Below are 18,932 nucleotides of genomic sequence, written 5' to 3'. Positions count from 1 at the left end.
GCCGGTGCTAAAGGATGACAATTTTACCGCCAGCTGTGGGCCGATTGTCTAGAGAAAATGTGGGAGCCTCGACGTCTCACAAACCTATGGGCTTCACGGCCTGCCACAGGGATAGCTTTATCTTTTTTTTTACCTTCGTGAAGATTGTTTTTGTGATATGACAGAATAAACTCTGATAGGAGGCTGAAAATATAGTATAAAATATCAACCAACAGGAATAAGACAGTCACGAAGAGCACTAAAAGTTAAAAAATTATTGTTAATAAGAAACGTGTTATTTACACTCGTATGACAATGGCTCTGTCGCTAGAGCCTCGTTTGTGGAAGCGGCTGTAACTATGTGAACGTAAGAGCAACGTCAAGACGTGCAGAAGATAATGTTTCACAGAACGTTCCAGATGTTATCGTGTGCAAAACTGATTCAGTTCGATAGAACAAACCAGTACAAGAGACCCGTATTGCATCCAAGCAAAGTATTGTGTGTGTATGTCGCTTCCTGCTTCACTGGCCGGCGAATCACAGCAAAACTCACAAACCGCAATTTATCTTCCTAGAAAATGGATACTTGAAAGAAACAATGCAGTTCTGAGATTCCTCAGGTTCATTGCTTTCATCAGAAACCGTTAATGACAATAATCACACTATACACATTTTCTGGTCTGAGCGAAAGAATTGTCAGCAGTTGTTCGTCTGTTCATCCGGACCGAAGTAACTCTAAGGTTACGTTGTGGCTTATAGTGTGACGGTGATGAACTTTCGAGAGCCACGACAGCAGGCTGTTGCTTGTAAAACTGAATAATTCGGAAGACACTCTACATCAGAAAGTGAGTTGGCTTGTCTTGGGCGGTCGGCGGCTTGCTTGGTTCCGCAACAGCAGCTGGGCCATCTGGATAATTCTGTACCACCCGAGTCAGCTATTACCCTGCTTCTGAGGTCACATTTATTAGATTCGTGAATCTAGGTCCAGTGCTGTAACATTAGTCTACAGATTCTGCAGTATTGGTAAGTTGGGAATTGCCTTGCTGGAAATCTGAAGACTTCTTGGGCAGTCAACTATTCTAATGGTGGTGCTAAGATGTATATTACTGCCTTGGGCCTGTCGAACAATTTGATCACAGGTTGATATTCCGTTTGAGGTGGAATTGTTTGTGTTTATGTGTGCTGTAGTGGTCTTTCTTTTATCTCATTGCCCATCGAAGGAATCCTACCATTTATATTAATAAGAATTTTGAAAAACTTCTTCATTCCACGAGGCCAGGGCTTGAAAAAGGAGACAAGGAAAAGAGATAAGAAAAGTAAAAGGAAGAGGAAGCGGGGAAATAACAGAAAGAAAGAAGTAGGATAGAAGAATAAGAAAGAAAATTATATTGTCGATTTTCAAATTATTGAAAAAATCTAACATAATAAAAAGAGCGATAGATACGACGTGTAATGTTGTAGGAAGACCTAATGAATTCTACCTTCACTGTAAAAATTTTAAGAAATGTAAAATTTTATAGCGTGTAAGTGTAAAGCTTTATTGTCATGCCCCTAAGCCAAGGGATCGAAACGTGAGAGGTCATACATCTAATTTGATCTATTCTATTAAATTTATTACACTGGATAGATTGTTATTCCAGTAATTACCAACAAGTGTAACGGTGAAGTTGTCAAGTACTAAAAAAGCGTTTTGTTAATTTTACTCAGAATTTAAAACGTTTCGCGAAAGAGGAAACAGGTCAAACTGCAACTGAGATTAAAAAAGCTGGATCAATTAATTTTTTACATATCAATAGGACGAAGAGACCGAAATCTTATTAAAAACCACATGTATAATCACCCTAGGGCGCAGTACTAATGAAGATAACATTCTTAAATCTGCTCCAGTACCGTTACGATACATTCTCACTTCTGTGTTGAATAACAACGCTTTCACACATCCTTCAGGCTCATCTGCTTGGTCATGTGTGTCGAATTTGTGACGTAAAAATTCTTGCAAGAGCAGTTCAATGCCTCGGGTCATTTCGTGTACTTTTCGATTAACAATCTATTTCATAATTAATAATTTGTACCCTTCAGCTAATAGAGCCTGGATAGCACAGTCGTTATAAGGACAGGCTTTGAGCTTGACGTCCGAGAAGTCGGGGTTCGATTCCTGGCACGAGTAAGATAATTTTCTGTATTCCGTAGCCTTCAGACGGGCTGAGGTGTCCACCCAGACTCCTGTCCGATATATACTAGGGACGCTTTATTCGGGAGTAAAGCGGCCGGTGAGTGAAGCTGATCATTCCAAGGTTAAGAATAAATGGAGCAATACTGTGACGCCTACATACATCTTCATGGCGTTGTGCTTAAATAAATAAGAACAGGGACAATATTACCTTCTTCTTTTACTTTTCAGCTAATATTATTAGTGCGGTTAGATCAATAAGAATGAGAAATACAGTTAATGACTTTTGGACATTAACCATCGTCCCGTTTTTTAATTTAAAATAACGTTTCAGAGCCCAAATGAGTAGGCCTTTTACCTGAGGATGGAGGCAAATTTGTTGTTTTATATTAAGAAACGGTACAAGGATAATGTCATTTTATTAATATACCACCATCACAAACTCTGAGAATGGGAAAATCCGAAATCATAGCACGCACACGGGAAATGTGAATGCATAGCCCTCTGCTGTCATGGCGGAATAGAGCACTGAAGATGTAGACGTTATGTAGGAGGAAGCTATTAAAAGAGATCTGTGTGAAATCGTGGATTGGATAAAAGTATCCCAGGATAAGTTGCGAGGAGGCATTTTTCCAAACATGACGATTAAATTACGTGTTCCATAAAAGCAGAGAATATTTCCATCAGCTGAGCAGATTTTGAATGTAGACTTTGCCCTATGTAGTTTGTTAACAACACAGCCATGGGACATGATGTAAGTTAGTATGCACGAGGAGTAATGCACCAGTCACCCATTCGAGAAAATATAACTAACTCCATGGAGCTGAACCCCCCTTGAGGAGCCCCCAAGTAGCTCAGCTACTCAAGNGCTGAGCAGATTTTGAATGTAGACTTTGCCCTATGTAGTTTGTTAATAAAACAGCCATGGGACATGATGTAAGTTAGTATGCATGAGGAGTAATGCACCAGTCACCCAGTCGAGAAAACATAACTAACTCCATGGAGCTGAACCTCCCTTGAGAAGCCCCCAGTAGCTCAGCTACTCAAAAATTTACCAACATCTTATGGGACCAGAAGGATCATTACTGTGTTCACAAGTGCCCTCCATCGGTCCCTATCCTGAACCAGATCAATCCAGTCCATACTAAACCACCATATATCTATGAGATCCATTTTAATATGATCCTCCCACCTACGTCTAGGTCTTCCTACTGGTCTGTTGCCTTCTGGATTTCCCACCAGAATTCTATATGCCTTACTCTTCTCCCCATGCATGCAGTATGATTATTCTAAATTATTGTTGGGGTTTCCGTGGCATATAAACGGAAACATCGACAATAATTTAGAATCACTCTGTACTTGGTGAAGCGCGCAAGTTACGAAATCCTTCATTGAGCAGTTTTATCCAACCTCCTATCACTTCATCCGTCTTCGGTCCAAATATTCTCTTCAGCGCCCTGTTCCCGAACACCTTCAGTCTCTGTTCCTCCTTTAATATGAGAGACTAAGTTTCAAACTCACACAAAGCCATGGGCAAAATTATATTTTTGTATATGTTAATTTGTACGCTTTTCGACAGCAGACTGGAAGGCAAATTAGAAGCATGGAATAAAAAGAGTTGCATGGCAAATNTTATGAAGTTCCTCATTGAGCAGTTTTATCCAACCTCCTATCAGGTCATCTGTCTTCAGTCCAAATATTCTCTTCAGCGCCCTGTTCCCGAACACCTTCAGTCTCTGTTCCTCCTTTAATATGAGAGACTAAGTTTCAAACCCACACAAAGCCATGGGCAAAATTATATTTTTGTATATGTTGATTTGTAAGCTTTTCGACAGCAGACTGGAAGGCAAATTAGAAGCATGTAATAGAAACAGTTGCATGGCAAACAGCCATACAGATTCCCATTCTGCACATAGATTTGGTCAATGGTCAATGGTCAATGGTCAATGAAGTAGAATTTATGCAGAAACAGAAAGATATATGCTCATAATACAGGACCATTTAGTAGATTTTGTCACATGTAGGGGAGGACGCGTGACGAAAATAACGGGTTCTAGATCAGATGATTGGATTTATTAGCATTTCGGTTACAAGTTCTCTTAATTACTATTAATACAGTGCTATTGCTGACTTACACACTTTCCAGTTTACCATTATGCATGCATTAGGATTCTCCATCTTCCCTGCTCATCTCCTGGCAACGGATCTTGACACAGACACTATCACTTCAGATCGCTATGAAGTCTTCTTGCCAAAATTTTTCAGTCACCCTGGAACCTCGGAACTCAGCTAAAAACTCTTCTGGACTCTTTACTCAACTAATCTTCACAGTTCACTAATGACACGTTCCATTCTCGTCCTTGTACTCTTAACTGCTCCTAGCTTCTGAATTCACTTCTCTTATAAGCACTCTGCACAGACTCCATGGAAAACACAGTTCGTATTGTTGATGAAGTCACCGCGTTGCGTAGCATGGTTTGACACATGGAAAAGTGTTTACCGAGCTGTTGTCTCGAAATGGAATGCATAACATTGTTGTTACATTGTTGTTGTGGCTCAACTGTTCTTGAATGGAGTAAATATGTCACAATATTCTTAAACAACCACAAGAATCAGACAGATGCTCTTATAACAGAACAATATGTTGCATAGTACTACTATGTCCATCACCAGCTACCACAGAATACACAAGGAAATATGAAAATGTAGCCAAGCATCTCCACAAACAATTAAGCATTGTAATATAAACTCCATAGAGAATATACCCCAGCTCACAAAACTCTCTTGAAAAGCGAACATGCAGTGTTTCAGCGGAATAGAGACTTTTTCTATTGGTGAGAAAATAATTCAAAAGCCTGGTCCAATCCTAACGAGGCAGCAAGAATAAATCGCTAGTCTGATGAAAAATTTGACACCAAACAATGTAGTGATCTTCTGATTGCACTCGACTGTGATAAGAATGAGTGTCTTGTTGTCCTTGCTAGGGCTTTCTTTCTGCAATTCATCAGACCTCTTGAGCAACCTTGTTTACAGACCTCCTCTGGCTTTCTCCACGTCACTGGACAATGCCATGGGGGCACCACACAGTACAGACTTTTCCTCAATGCCAAGTATATACACTCCTTGATCAACAAGCTGCTCAAGTTCACAACCATCTTCTTTTGACATAGAGGATCAGGGTGTTGAGCCTCAGGCAGATGAAGGTGTATACTACAATCTGATTTTGCTGTCTGCTGAAATATGTACATGTAAGATTTTCTCAGACATGAGACAGTGAAACGACTAAGTAACCAAGCATAGGTGTAATCCCAGCAGCTCATATCAGATGATAAAATTTGACCTGCATCTGGCGTAGTGGATCTGCTCACTGGTAGATACTAGCATATTACTCATAGTATGTATATAGTGCTGGAAATGCTGGAACCAGAGAACCATGTTTTGGTTCTGCACTTCAGTAGGAAGAGCAGGGGACTAAATAGCCTCTCTTGATTCAGAGAGTTTTAAATTTGTGGACCTTATATAGAGAAGCATTTCCACATAAGATCACAAGGTGGTAGTTCTATTTGCATCCATAGTCATCATCTCGAGAACACTAAAGGCCTCAATGTAATTACTGCAGAACAAGTCAACTGCACAGTCAGAAATTGTTATCCCTAATACTTCATTAAACATTCACCATATAACACAGTGTTTAGAATATGAGTCATAGTTCATAATGAAAAATGAATTTTGTCATTTGCCAATTTTCTATTGAACGATTTTTTCTTTTAATAAATTGATGAAACTCAAATTAAGCTTCATTTTAAAGTAGGGTAGGGGATAAATATGACTGATATAAATCAAATTTACATTTGCATTGCAACTTTTATTCTGCACTCCCCATTAACATATTCCATCAAAGCTCAATCAGTAGTCTGGAGATGAAACATCCCAACAGGCTGGCATTCATTTAATGCACCTCATACAAACAATGAATAAAATGACAAAATAAGTACATGAATTCCCAAGTACACCTAAATATAATAAATACATAAAATGTTTTTCCTATTGTTGTGTAGGTAGTAGATTCCCGCACCCGTAACCTTGCCGATGGGAGTGTGCAGCAACGGCAGAGGAAGCAACTGGAAGTGTTTCAGGCTCAGGTTCCCGGAGGGTCACTCCAAGTGATACGAACCAAAAGTGTGACGAGCACCAATTCCAGCAGTACCTCCTGGAGAGCACCCTTGCACAGTGACATCAATCTGCCTTCTGAGTTTGAAAACCTACAGGTTGTGTACCTACAGACAAATCAGCTTGTGATATAAGAAATGCATAACTAATTCTCTTGTAGCAGAACCACACAATTTAACAGTGCTAATAACATAGTCTGCCACTGGACACATTGCTAAGTTAGTTCCATCCATCTCCTATTCTCGCATCCCATTTGAACTGTGTCCTAAAGATCATTGAGCCTGCACCACCACCAGGTAGTGATGTAGACTTTTACGTCACCATATGAAAGTTATTACAGTCTATTTCCAACATATCATGAGAAGCAGGCTCATCAAACATTATTTCTTATCTGGAAACTTTCCTGTTCAAAGTTTGACATATCTTCAAAGAACAGCCAGGGTAGTGCTGCCAGTATAGTTACCGGCTACTGGTTGAATGCCTGAGGTGCCCGAGTATGAGTCCAGGAAAGGTGAGATTTTTCTCTCTCCACATCATCCAGCCCGGTTCGAGGTCCACCTAGCCTCCTATCCAATGTGTATCAGGAACTCTTGAAGTTGACCACTCACTCCAACTAGTGGGCGAAATATTTCAAACATACCATAACAGGAGTATAACTATCCCTCTACCATAATGACAATTGTGTGAGGAAGGTTGTTGAGTTGAGTTGCTAGTGGCAGCTAAGAGAACTATTCCACAGCAAGTGAACATATGTGTATTGCAATAATTTTTAACTTTATTTACAGAAACGGAAAATTTTCTGTGAAATTTTTTTTCTTACATGATAATTCTAGATGCTTAGGTACCAAATAATTGGAGTTTACTGTAATACATAATTTTATATTGTTTGTTATGTTTATCTCTTCACAGTTGCCTGTGAATCCTTTAGACATAAGTTCTCAGAAGACAAAGGCCAGCATAGGTCGTAGTGGATCTATTGGAAGTCGTCGTCCGCCATCAAGACCTCGTAGTATCACCAACAAAGTTGACAGTGTCATTTCTGAAGAAAATTTACTTCCAAATGCTGAGAAGAAGGATGTGGACCAACGCCTTTCAGATGTGTCAAGGATATGTCAAAAAATTCATGAGGAAGCTAAAAGGAGTATGTCAAATTCTTTTCCTTGTTCAGTGCCAGAGCCATCCTCAAAACTGACCAGTCTGAATGATAATAAAGTGATCAGAACAGAAAACATAAATAGAAAAGACAGCACTGATGGCAACAGATATAGTTGCATAAAGTCAGACAAACAGAATTCATTTAATGCATTTGATGCTTTTGTAGACAAGACAAAGAAACCAGGTGAGATTGTGTCTAATGGGCTTGTTCATGCTATTATAACAAGAAATAAGAGTTGTTCTACTGAAGATCTAAAAAATAATGATTATAATGAAAAAGAAAGGCTAAATGAGGGGAAGGAAAGTTCAGTAGACTTGATTAGAACTTTGGGTGTGAGGCGATCATTTCAGTTGCCAAATAGAGGATATAATTCAGATATTCCCAGTGGAGATATCAGTAAGCTTCACCAAGAATTAGAGGACAAAAAGATATTGGACACTATGAAGAATAACACTACTAATTTTGAAGCTTTTGAAAATGTCTACAGGTATGGCACTGTCTCGGCAAGAAACACTTCCATGTTCAGTGGAAATAACAGGCAAGCATGTATTGTTAATTCACTGACAGATAAATCAGGAAATGGGAGTGAACTGGAAGGATTCTCCATGAGAGTTGACTCAACTAAAGGTTCTCCACACAAACGCCATTCTTTTGTTACTGTAGAATCTTTGAAAGAAGTTCGAGGCCGACTGAGACACCTTAGCACACCTCCAGCAGATGTCATTCAACTCCCAAATAGTAGTAAATGTGAAAAAAGATATGTGGAAGATAGTGATGATGGAATTGTGACTGAAGATTTCAACAAGACAGTCTCAGGAATGAATCTTGGGTCAACAGAGGAAATTCAAACATCTCGTGTGAAATCATATGTGTATGACATGGAAGCTATAGCAAATGAGCAAAGCAGTACACATAAATCTACTGCTGGCACTGGAAGCCTAGAACTGAATAGGTCCAGCAGCAGCAGTGGAAACCGATCTGAAGAATGGTACAACAGAAGAAAATCATACGGCTTTGAACAGGTCCATAACCAGCAGGCTGATAACCATTCGCAACCAGTGACATTCCAAGAGAGAAGCAGAGTAGAGTCATCAACTGACAGTGGTATTTGTAGGTCTTCTGAGACAGTAATCCCATCATCATGGACCTCATTTAACAGGGAGAAGGCAAATGACAAAATCTGTCACAACAATTTTAAAGCAAACCACAGTATTAAAATAAAACAGGATAGTGATGACAGAAGATTTATAGAAACAGAAAACAGAGGGAATGAGAGTAATTCTCAGAAAGGAAGGAAGATAGTTGTGACTCTGGGAAGTGATAATGAAGGCATTAGAGGTGGAATGCATGTGAATGGAAGCAGCATAATGGAAAGTAGTCCCACGATTGTATCAAACAGCTGGAGAAGTGGGTATGATGCCAAAGCACTCAACATTTTGACTACGGGCACAAGCAATAGAAGTTCCCATCGCCTTACAGATCCATTAACTGTAACAATTCCAATTGTTCCTGATGATTCGTTCAGTAGTATTGATGGAAGTGTTTTTACAGATGCTAGGAAACGCTACTTAAAACAGTTTCCAGAAAAGGCAAATGTGAGCATAGAAAATGGATGGAGGAATTCTGGAACTTTCATTACAAGTAGAAATGAGTGTCTCCAGAAAAATCTTTCAGATGAATCAAAAACACTCGCAGCTAGGCGAGAGTTGATTCTGAAACACAGTGGAGGAAATGGTTGGTCTGCTGCATCCAGACAAACAGACAGTGAAATAAAAAGACATTCCATTGCTGTTGATGAATCAAAGTATGTTAAAAAGGATCTGAAATGTTATAATATATATGACAACAGAACAGAACACTTTAATTTTGAAAATGGGTTCAAAACAAGTTCTACTGGTATTCCAGATGTTGAAAAAGACACTGGTCTGAATCCTTCTAATAAAGAAGAAGCACTGCCTCTTCAAAAGGAAATGTGTAATAAAATACAAACTTCAACTGGAATGTCCCAGGATGGTAATGATTCTAAACCTGCTCCACTTGCCTTTGAAAATGATTATGGTGATGAACTCTTGCTTCAGAATCATCTAGCAGGTAAAAAACACAAGAAGGTAGAGTTCTGCAAAACTGAGGTCCACTTTGCTGCTGAACCAGGACGTTTTAACATAGTTGAAACAGATGAGAAGCCTCCACCAAACAATATTAGGAGAAGGAGACGTACCAGTAGTGGTACAATTTTAGTCACCCCTCACTTACAAGATGCCAATAGAATCAGCCTTCCTGAAATTCGCTTTGGAGATTCACCATATGAAAAGAAACTGCTTGGTGGGACTGAATCTAAAAATAATTCCCACCAGATCGCTGTCAGTGTAGACCCCTTTAATAAAAGCGATTTAAATCAATCAGAACCTATTACACCTGCTTCAGGGTCTCCTTCTGGTTTTCAAGATGATGCAGATAAAGATGATAATATTTTTACATTAGCAAATGCTACTATCCCTTCAACAATGGGGCAGGATACTTTGGAAATGGGAGTTCATAATACTGATGAAGATGTTTGCAGTGATTCTAACTCCTTGCAGCCAAATTCTTTAGGTTCAATTTCCCTATGTAATATGATGCCTCGTAGCATATTAAAAAACAATAAGAAACCACGCCCTTTTCACTTGGGTGAGACAGATGAAGATATATTGATGTCAAGTGTAAGCGAGAAGTCTGAGAGATCAAATGAAGATGCTGAAGTAAAATGGGGTGTAAGACTTAAGCCTGTACAGAGCAGAGAATCACCAGCGCCTTCAACATCCTCATGGAGATCTACAGTCACACTACATAATCCAAAGTCTGATGCTCAAAGGCAACAAAATTATACTCCAGCACTGATACTGAAGGATGTGAGGCTTTCATCCCCACAGAGCTATGAGGAGGCGACACATCTCAGCAAACCACTTAAGTCCCTTCAACCATCTTTTCAGAAAATGCCTGCTGTGGGTGCTCTTGGGGCACCAATTGTGCCAAAAACTCCATCCACAGATTCTGTTGGGACAGGCATGGAATTGAAAATTTCAATGGGTCTCCCACTTTCTGTTGCTGAGAGGGTCCGTCGGGTGGAGGATCTACAGCATGCTGCTTTGGAAACCAGAGGGTACTCAACCAGAGTGAACTTTGGTGCTGGAGAAACCACAGTCATAGAGAGCAGATCATCTAATGAGCAGCAGACGCAGTCCACGCCAGCATCCCCCAAATACCAACCAAATAATCGACCAAAACCAGTTTGGCTTCAGAGGGAAGAACGAAGACAAGAAGCTATGCAACACTGTGGTAAGTACTAATCTCCCCCCCCCCACACACAAAGTGTTCTAGTCTGAAAATTACAGACCCTTATAAGCTAAAGATAATAGCAGTGGCTCAACAAATTCTGGACATCATTTCACCATGGTACCACCTCCAACCCCCATGGCACCTAGTATTCTGTACAGTATTATTCAAAGTTATTTTGCGTTGGTGTACAAAAAGGAAAATATAATGCCTAGCATGTAGTTGTGACTCTGTCATCTGGTTACAGTTTAGTCAACAGTAAAACCATAAGCCATTCTGCTCAGTCATTATTCAGCAGAAAATTTTAAAATATTATGTTTGACTTATGTAGTAATTACAGTTCACATATACACATTCCAACATTGTTTTGTTTTTGTGCTTCGGTCTTTATTATGAAATAAGATCGTATTGAATTTCATAATACAGCACTGCACTTTCTATTCAAAGACTTATTTTTCTATATGATTAGTATGAATTTTCTGTAAAACAACATGCAATTTATGACCACTGACTAATGTTCTAATAATAGTACTAATGTACTAACTTTCATTTTAATTTCCATCCTGTCACCGAATTTTTAAAGGTGGCACTAAATCAGTAAACATTTTTTGAGGACCAGTAATAATAATATAAAGCATTATGAAACAAACATATAGCACAAAGGAAATAAAATGGTCAGTTGCTTTTCATTTTGAATCTATTTATAGATCCTAGAAACACAGAGTTGAGAAAGGTGTTACGATCAGAATTTACACCAATATTCTGATTATGCTGTCCTATAAAGATTTTCATTTCTGAAGTATGGTACAAATTTAACATACGTATCTTCATATGCCTACAGCAAATTATCCGTGTTCTGAGCAGTTTACTGAATCAGCACTATGCGATAAATCCTAAATTAGATGATTTTACATCCCTTGTCTACAAGGAAGAAATATTGTGCACAATTATAAATCCATATTGCATAACATTTCCAATGTCTATGAAATTACTGATCCAAAAAGCATAAATTTGCAAAGGAATATAATTGCATTATACAGAGTTTTGCCATTGCATGAGGTATGGATCATATATGTATGCCTTAATATTCTTTCTCTTTGAAATTAGCTACTAAATTACTGGCTTTGAGCAGTAGTTTCAGTTACACTCAGTAGATGGAAGCTTCTGTGCATATCAGCTTCTTCTTAATTTACCACAATTTCTTAGTATTTTTTTTTTATTTTGATTTTATAAAGACCCTTTTATCTTATTTCATAAGTTGGTTCACTGTGAGAGAATCAATATAAGTAATTCTGCTTGTTATAAATAAGATAGTTTTTGCGCTTACACATTCAGTACCAGACAATTTTCTATCACAAATTCCAAAAAGGTCTTATCACATATCCCACAAAATTGTATTCAATAAAATGTAGTGTCACCATTAATCTCAGCATCAATAGAAGGAGTCAATTTTGTCATATCTAAGCAGGTAATTGAATCATCCATCACAACTGATCAATTTTAAAACTGAAACATAATAAACAGAACTTAGTCAAAATAAATGCCCTCTCCAAAAAAGTTTTAATTAAAAAACTGAATGTGAATTGACATTGTTGGTACTGAATGTAAGTACATAAACTAACTGCAGCAAGGTAGCATGATTGTTTGTGCTGTGCTGTATGAATATGCATGTTAATGAAATTGAGTTTATATTTGTTTGAATGCAAAGCTTGTAATGCCAGCACACATTGTATGGCATGCTTTGAGATACAGAGTTCACTTGAGACTTCACAGATCTTCATTTCTTGAACTGTTCTGATAATCAGTCTGTCACACTGTCCAATTTTCTTTTCATGATGACTATATCTGTTTCTTAATGTACCAGCAGCATTCAGAGGCATAGTAGCAAGAAAATGTATAAATTCTCCATGGTTATTATATTTACTTTTAGACTGTTTATCCCACTGGCTCATTTTTGCAGCTGAGGAATAAATGCAGGTTCAGATGGTGTTGTCTACCCTATGTCTATTTAAAGTGATCAAATAAAAGTTCAAGTGGCTTACTTATTGGATAACAAATAGAGTATACCTATGAGTGTATAAATTATTTTGATAAATCTGAGACATTTATTTTTAATTATTTCGATTAATTTTATGTATGTATTCTGAGTAAGACAATTTAAGCTGTATGCCAATAGGTGGATCTCACTGTATTAACCATAAGATTATATAGTACTTACATAATAGTGGAAATGTATATTTACTACAGTTTTCAAACTGCATTCTTTGTGATTTTGCACTCCTCATTATCCTTGATATTATATTTAGTATAGCAGATAAATCTATTACTATAGATGTCTACTATCATAGATAATAGATTTATGCCACTGGAGAACCTCAAAATTTAATTTCCTAAAGTTGGTGGTAACAACAAAGCAAACATGCAAACTCTCAAGGTGGGAATGACAGTAGTGACCACAGTCTTCACAGTCATGAAAAACAAATTATTCTCATTCAGTACCATATAACATAAGCTGTGATTACAGTGCCATGTAAATAACCTAAGAATCAACTGATTTATAGCAGAAGGAATATGTTCTATTTACTCTGAAAATCTTGTTGTGTACATTTGATGGAACAAACTGACTTCAGTAATCTCTGTCCACTTACATTTGCTGGCTTTTCGAACATTTTACTTGATTTTTTTTTCATATTTTCTCTTTACTCTTTGTATAAGGGTTGTCCTGATATTTCTTGGTTGCTTTGCCTCAGATGATACAACGTAACAGCCTTAGTTCAACTTAGTTCTAATAGAGGTGTATGAGACTAACTGGATATCAGAGAGACTTGTACTTTTTAAGTGAACTGATCTTTGTGTTCATATTTCTGTAATTAAATAATAATGGTAGTAATTAATATTAATATTATTGTATTGTATTTTTTGCATTGTACAGGTAACGATACAGGCCTGTTTATAATGGAAGTCATAATATTGTAAGCACTGTTTCTTACAGTGTAGTGTGCTGCAAAATATGCTTAACTCCTAACAATTCATACATAGCTTATAACTGAGATGAAAGGAAATGGATATATGTTCAGACCTTCTAAAACTGTTTCAAAACTTATGAGTTCCTATAGAGAAAAATTTATATGTGATGCTGGGACATAAGGCTGTCAACCTCATTATCACTGAAGTCTCTCATTTGTAAATATTTTTAAATTTCACACTCTTCTAGTACATATCAGTTGTTCCATAGGATGAAACAAATATCATATGAAAAACACAGAAAGCAGGTAGAACAGTCATCCCATACAAGTAACAGAATACAGTTTTCTAATATACACAAAGACGTCTATTTTGGTGATGCATAGTGGTACAATATGCCAGTAATTGTATGTACAAAACATAAAAACTTAAAAATCTGTTTCTAAAAAAGAAGAATACCAAAGTTCACATAAGGATAAACAATTTATTGAATTTAAAATTTTATTTTTCTCAATATCTGAAGGAGCATCCTTTCACATTTTTCATATCTCAATTCCGGAAACTTTCTTGCTGGTAAAGTAAGGATTGTCTAGTAAGAACAGAAAAGTCATTTGCTGGCAGGAGTTTTGTGTCTGGGGGGGGCAGTCAGTTTCTTCAAGAGGGGGAAACCAGGCATTTTTTTACAAATTTATGTTTAATATTTTTAAGACTATTTTTACTTATCTCTGTAGGATATTCAGGCGGAAGCGATATTTTTTCTTGTGTTTTTGATTTTAATTCTTGGTATATTTTGTACGCTTTCAAAAGTCTTGGGGGGGGGGGCAGACATCTGAGTTGGAGTCTCCTCTCTGGTGCCCATCTGGTGTTATCTCATATAGACAATATAATATACCTGTATAAAACAGAATGCTCAGTGAATTTAATAGTTTACTTAAATATTTTCTTGTATTGGGCATTAATGACACTGAACCAATTACTTGGAAAGTAAAGATATTGAATGTATAAAATCTGAGATATTCACAGTAGTCAACATTCATTGTAGAGTATTCTGTGTGTGTGTTTTAATAAAATGAAATGGTAAAAGTTCCAATATTTCAGAGGAAATTGCTGTATTTTACTTTAGGGTTGAAGTTACAGATAAATTAGCAGCTACACTGCTCATGGTCAGGTCTTGAATGGGTAATCAACTTTGAAAGAGAAGGCAGAATCTTTCTCTGAAATGTTCTGGTCATATTTATCACTTGAACATGGTACAATACTCAGAATATTTAACAATGATAGTTCCTTAACCCCATTATTGGTCATCATGACGCTTATGTATCGTCACTGTGTATGATGTGTAACATATGTAGGATGCAAGTGGCAATCCTGCTCTTCTACACATGTATTGAGCCTATTTGCATGACAGACAAATATGCTTGAATAACTTCATACAGCTTTATTGGACTTACTTCTTTATACTACTTTGTACTACTCTTTATTAGTAAATAATGGCAAACTTTCTGTAGGTAATTTATACAGTCAGCCCTTTATCTGTATATATAGCATATTTACATAACAATTTTAAATTTCAATACTGTGTGTTTAATGATGTTACTGTTAAAAACACTTTTTAAAAATCTTGTTACCCCATTGATTCCCCATCCAAATTCACATTATCCCAACACTCCCTATCAACCAATTAATTTAGAATTTGAAGCATACTATATTCTACTGTTTTAGGCGAATGAAAGCTTTAAAGACTGAATTTCTGCTAAGTAATATATACAAATCCAGTTTCTACCTCATATGAAATGTGTTGGGTCTCCACTGCAGTAAAGGATCAGTTAATGCTGTTTTGAGAAAAAATCATTGTTTATTGTGATAACCATATGAAACATATAAATACAGTCTGTGGGCAAAATGCAGAGCTTTGGTAAGTTAAAGCAGGTGGTATATATAGTAACCATTGGGCTTTAAAATTTTAATAACTATTGCTACTGAAGATTATTTCATTGTGTGAGATAAGATTAATGAATCAGTTACATCAGTGGTAAACATCCTTTCATCAGTGGCAGGCACATAAAACTTCCATTTTTGTAATGAGAATTAAAAGAGAAATAAAGATTGTAGATGTATGTGTACAGTTATTATATACACTTCATTGTGTGTGTATGTTATTTGCACTTCTAACTTATCAAAATTCATAGACAGGCCTCATGAAAGTGACCAGCAAGTCACATGCTGCCTATGGGCCACCTGTAGCCAACCCTTGAGTAGAGTGGTTACCAAGTTTAAGATTGCAGCAGAAACAGGGTGTTTCCCTTTACCAGAATGCCCCTGCAGGCTCTGACACCTACCTGTGGATAAAATGAGCAGAGCATCAAACTGAAAACTTACCTCCATTTTATGCCAACATCAAGAATATGTAGAGTTTTGCCTCCTGTCTTACTATTGTCATCATAGCATGGTGCTTAGACAGATGATCATAGTCACCTTTATTTCATTGCAGTGCATTTCATTTTATGTTAACTTATGTTAAGGATGTTTTATGGTAACTTATGATTTGGCAACCATAGCAGAGTGGGGTGCCCAGATAATGGATGATGATGCAAATTCCTACTTTCTCCTGTAGAAAAACACTACAGAAACTGGGGCTCAATTCCCCACTGACATAAGAGATCTTTCTCTTCTCAGTTATATCCAGACTGGTTCTGGGGCTCTCTCGCCCTCCTATACACTGAGTACTGGGGAGCTGTTTGTCCAGAAGGCATAGGCATGAAGCTGCGTACTCACCTCCATTTACTGCCAAAGTCAAGAATGGTGGTGCTTACCTCCACTCCCCCATACATCTTCATTGCATGCTTCTTAATTAATTAAGTTCAGGGATAATTTTATCTTCTTTTACAGTTATCTATAGAAAAAATTAACTAATTTCTAATTGTAACTGAAATCTGTCTTTGCTGTCAATTATCAGCCATGAATATCACTTATAACAAGTGCCATGAGTGCCTGCTTCAGTGATGTATATCTATTTTGTGTGTTTTACTGCCTGAATATCTGAGGTCTAATCATGAAATCTAAAGAGTTATTACACTTAATATACATATATTATATACGTATATTATATTCAACATTTTCCATTGTGGAATGTGTGCTATTTCAGGAGTTGGTTCTACTGCTGTCTTCAGGTGATCCATTGTAATTACAACAGAAGATCTGTTATTACTGTTTTATTTTTAAGGTGACCTATTACGCAGTTGGTCTGTTTTCAATCCCAACCACTACCATTGATAATAAAAACAGAAAAAGGTACAAAATCTTTGAGTATAATGGTAATAAGTCACTTGAAGATGATACTAGAGCTAACTCACAGAACATCATATATATCAAACAGGGAGATATCCAGTAAATTATCAATAGAACAAACAGTCAAATTTTGTCTCAGATCTTTAGAAACTCTATAAAATGATATTATAATCCATTTCCCAAAGATATTTATTATCTTCCCACATAATTGTAACATTATATATGGACAAACACCTTCTTAAGTGCGACAATTTTATTGTAGTTTTTGCTTCCTTTTCTCCTCCACACTACATGTTTCGGCCCTAAATGGCCATCATCAGGTGTGTATTACTCATGTAGCTGTTACACTGCTTGTTAAAATTTAAAATCACCAGTCTTTCTAATTGTATAAAATCTTTGTTAATCTACAAGCGTCGATTTGATTTTTAAAATAGCACTTTTTAAAACTTTAATTCAAGTTAAAATGTCTATAAGATCTCTGTTCTCTTTTGTTTTTCAAATTTTTAAATTAAAATTTTTCAGGGTACATGCCCTATATCTACGGTGCTGCAGCGGCCACTTCTTGTTTTTATCGCTGTTCATGTGTTGTCTGTAATATACAAATATTCGTATTACTATCTTATGTTATGTTATGTTATGTTATGTTATTCTTATATGTTTATACTGTTATTTTTATATGTTTATACTGTTATTTGTACTTACTCTGTGTAGGCGCTCTCTGTGTGTGTCCCTGCTTATCTTTAATACGTTTGCTGTCTGGTGTACTGTATGCTGTGTTTTATGTTGGTGAGTGTTGGAGGGGGAATGGGTAGTGGGGGGAGGGAGGTACTGTTAGTCTGTATAGATTTCGTATATAGTTTGAAATATGGGATTGTATGTTTCTATGTGTGTGTCATTCATTTGTAGGCCTTTCTTGCTTATTTTATATATATGGTATTTCTCTAATGTATTCAAATGTTTACCCTTTTTTCCCGTTGTTACAACTTCCATTAATATATGTATTGTTTCTTTGTGGCTTTCTTTATCTATGTCATAGTTTTCCTCTAATATAGTGTTTATTAATGTATATTAAAAACAGTATTGGAACAGAATTATTTTCAAATTGACCAAAATTACTACAAACAAACAGATGGTCTATCTATGGGAGCCCCAACATCGGCAATAATAGCAGAAACATATATACAATATATGGAACACACTCAAATATTTCCCATTCTAGTAAAACAACAAATAGTGGCTTACTTTAGATATGTTGATGACATATTAATAATATATGATGAAAAAATAACGAACATAGAACATACACTCAAAGAAATTAACTATAAAGTTCACAATTGAAAGAGAACAACAAGAACCAATAACTTTCTAGATATAACAATACATCGTAACGAAGATAGCTTGCAATTCGAAATATATAGAAAACCCACACAAACAGACATCATAATACCTAACAGCTCGTGCCATCCATTCGAGCACAAATTGTCAGGTATTAATTACTTAATGAATAGACTCCACACATACCCAATAACAGAAAAAGGAAAACAAATAGAGAAGAACACTATTAAAAACATACTACATAACAACGGATACGACACTAACATAATCAAAAGATCGAATCAGACAAAACGAGAACAAAAATCAAACACAAATGACGACGAACAACAACCAAAAACAAAGTGGGCCATATTTACATATAGTACAAAAGAAGTAAGAAAAATTACAAAACTTTTTAAAGACACACAGATAAAAGTAGCATTCCGCACACGTAACACAATAGAAAACATACTCAAACAAAAACCACAATTAGATAAATACAATAAAAGTGGCATATACCAAATGAAATGTGTAGATTGCCCATTGAAATACATTGGACAAACGGGCCGAACATTTAAC

General features: G+C 36.6%; 1 protein-coding gene across 5 annotated transcripts in view; it reads left to right on the top strand.

Moving 5' to 3' along the window:
• Nucleotides 1-18,932, top strand: part of LOC111870354 — a 130,258-nt gene that overhangs the window by 92,810 nt on the left and 18,516 nt on the right. For all 5 annotated transcript variants that reach the window (XM_023862564.2, XM_023862567.2, XM_023862563.2 and 2 more), the window contains 2 exons: nt 6,208-6,417; nt 7,229-10,790. In XM_023862564.2, coding sequence (XP_023718332.1) covers nt 6,208-6,417; nt 7,229-10,790 — 3,772 coding nt within the window. The remainder of the gene's footprint in view (nt 1-6,207; nt 6,418-7,228; nt 10,791-18,932) is intronic.

This window comes from Cryptotermes secundus, unplaced genomic scaffold (genome assembly GCF_002891405.2).
Source record: "Cryptotermes secundus unplaced genomic scaffold, Csec_1.0 scaffold681, whole genome shotgun sequence".
In the NCBI taxonomy this organism is placed as follows: domain Eukaryota; kingdom Metazoa; phylum Arthropoda; class Insecta; order Blattodea; family Kalotermitidae; genus Cryptotermes; species Cryptotermes secundus.
Note: the sequence above shows the minus strand (reverse complement) of the source record. Positions and strands in the feature narration are given on the sequence as shown.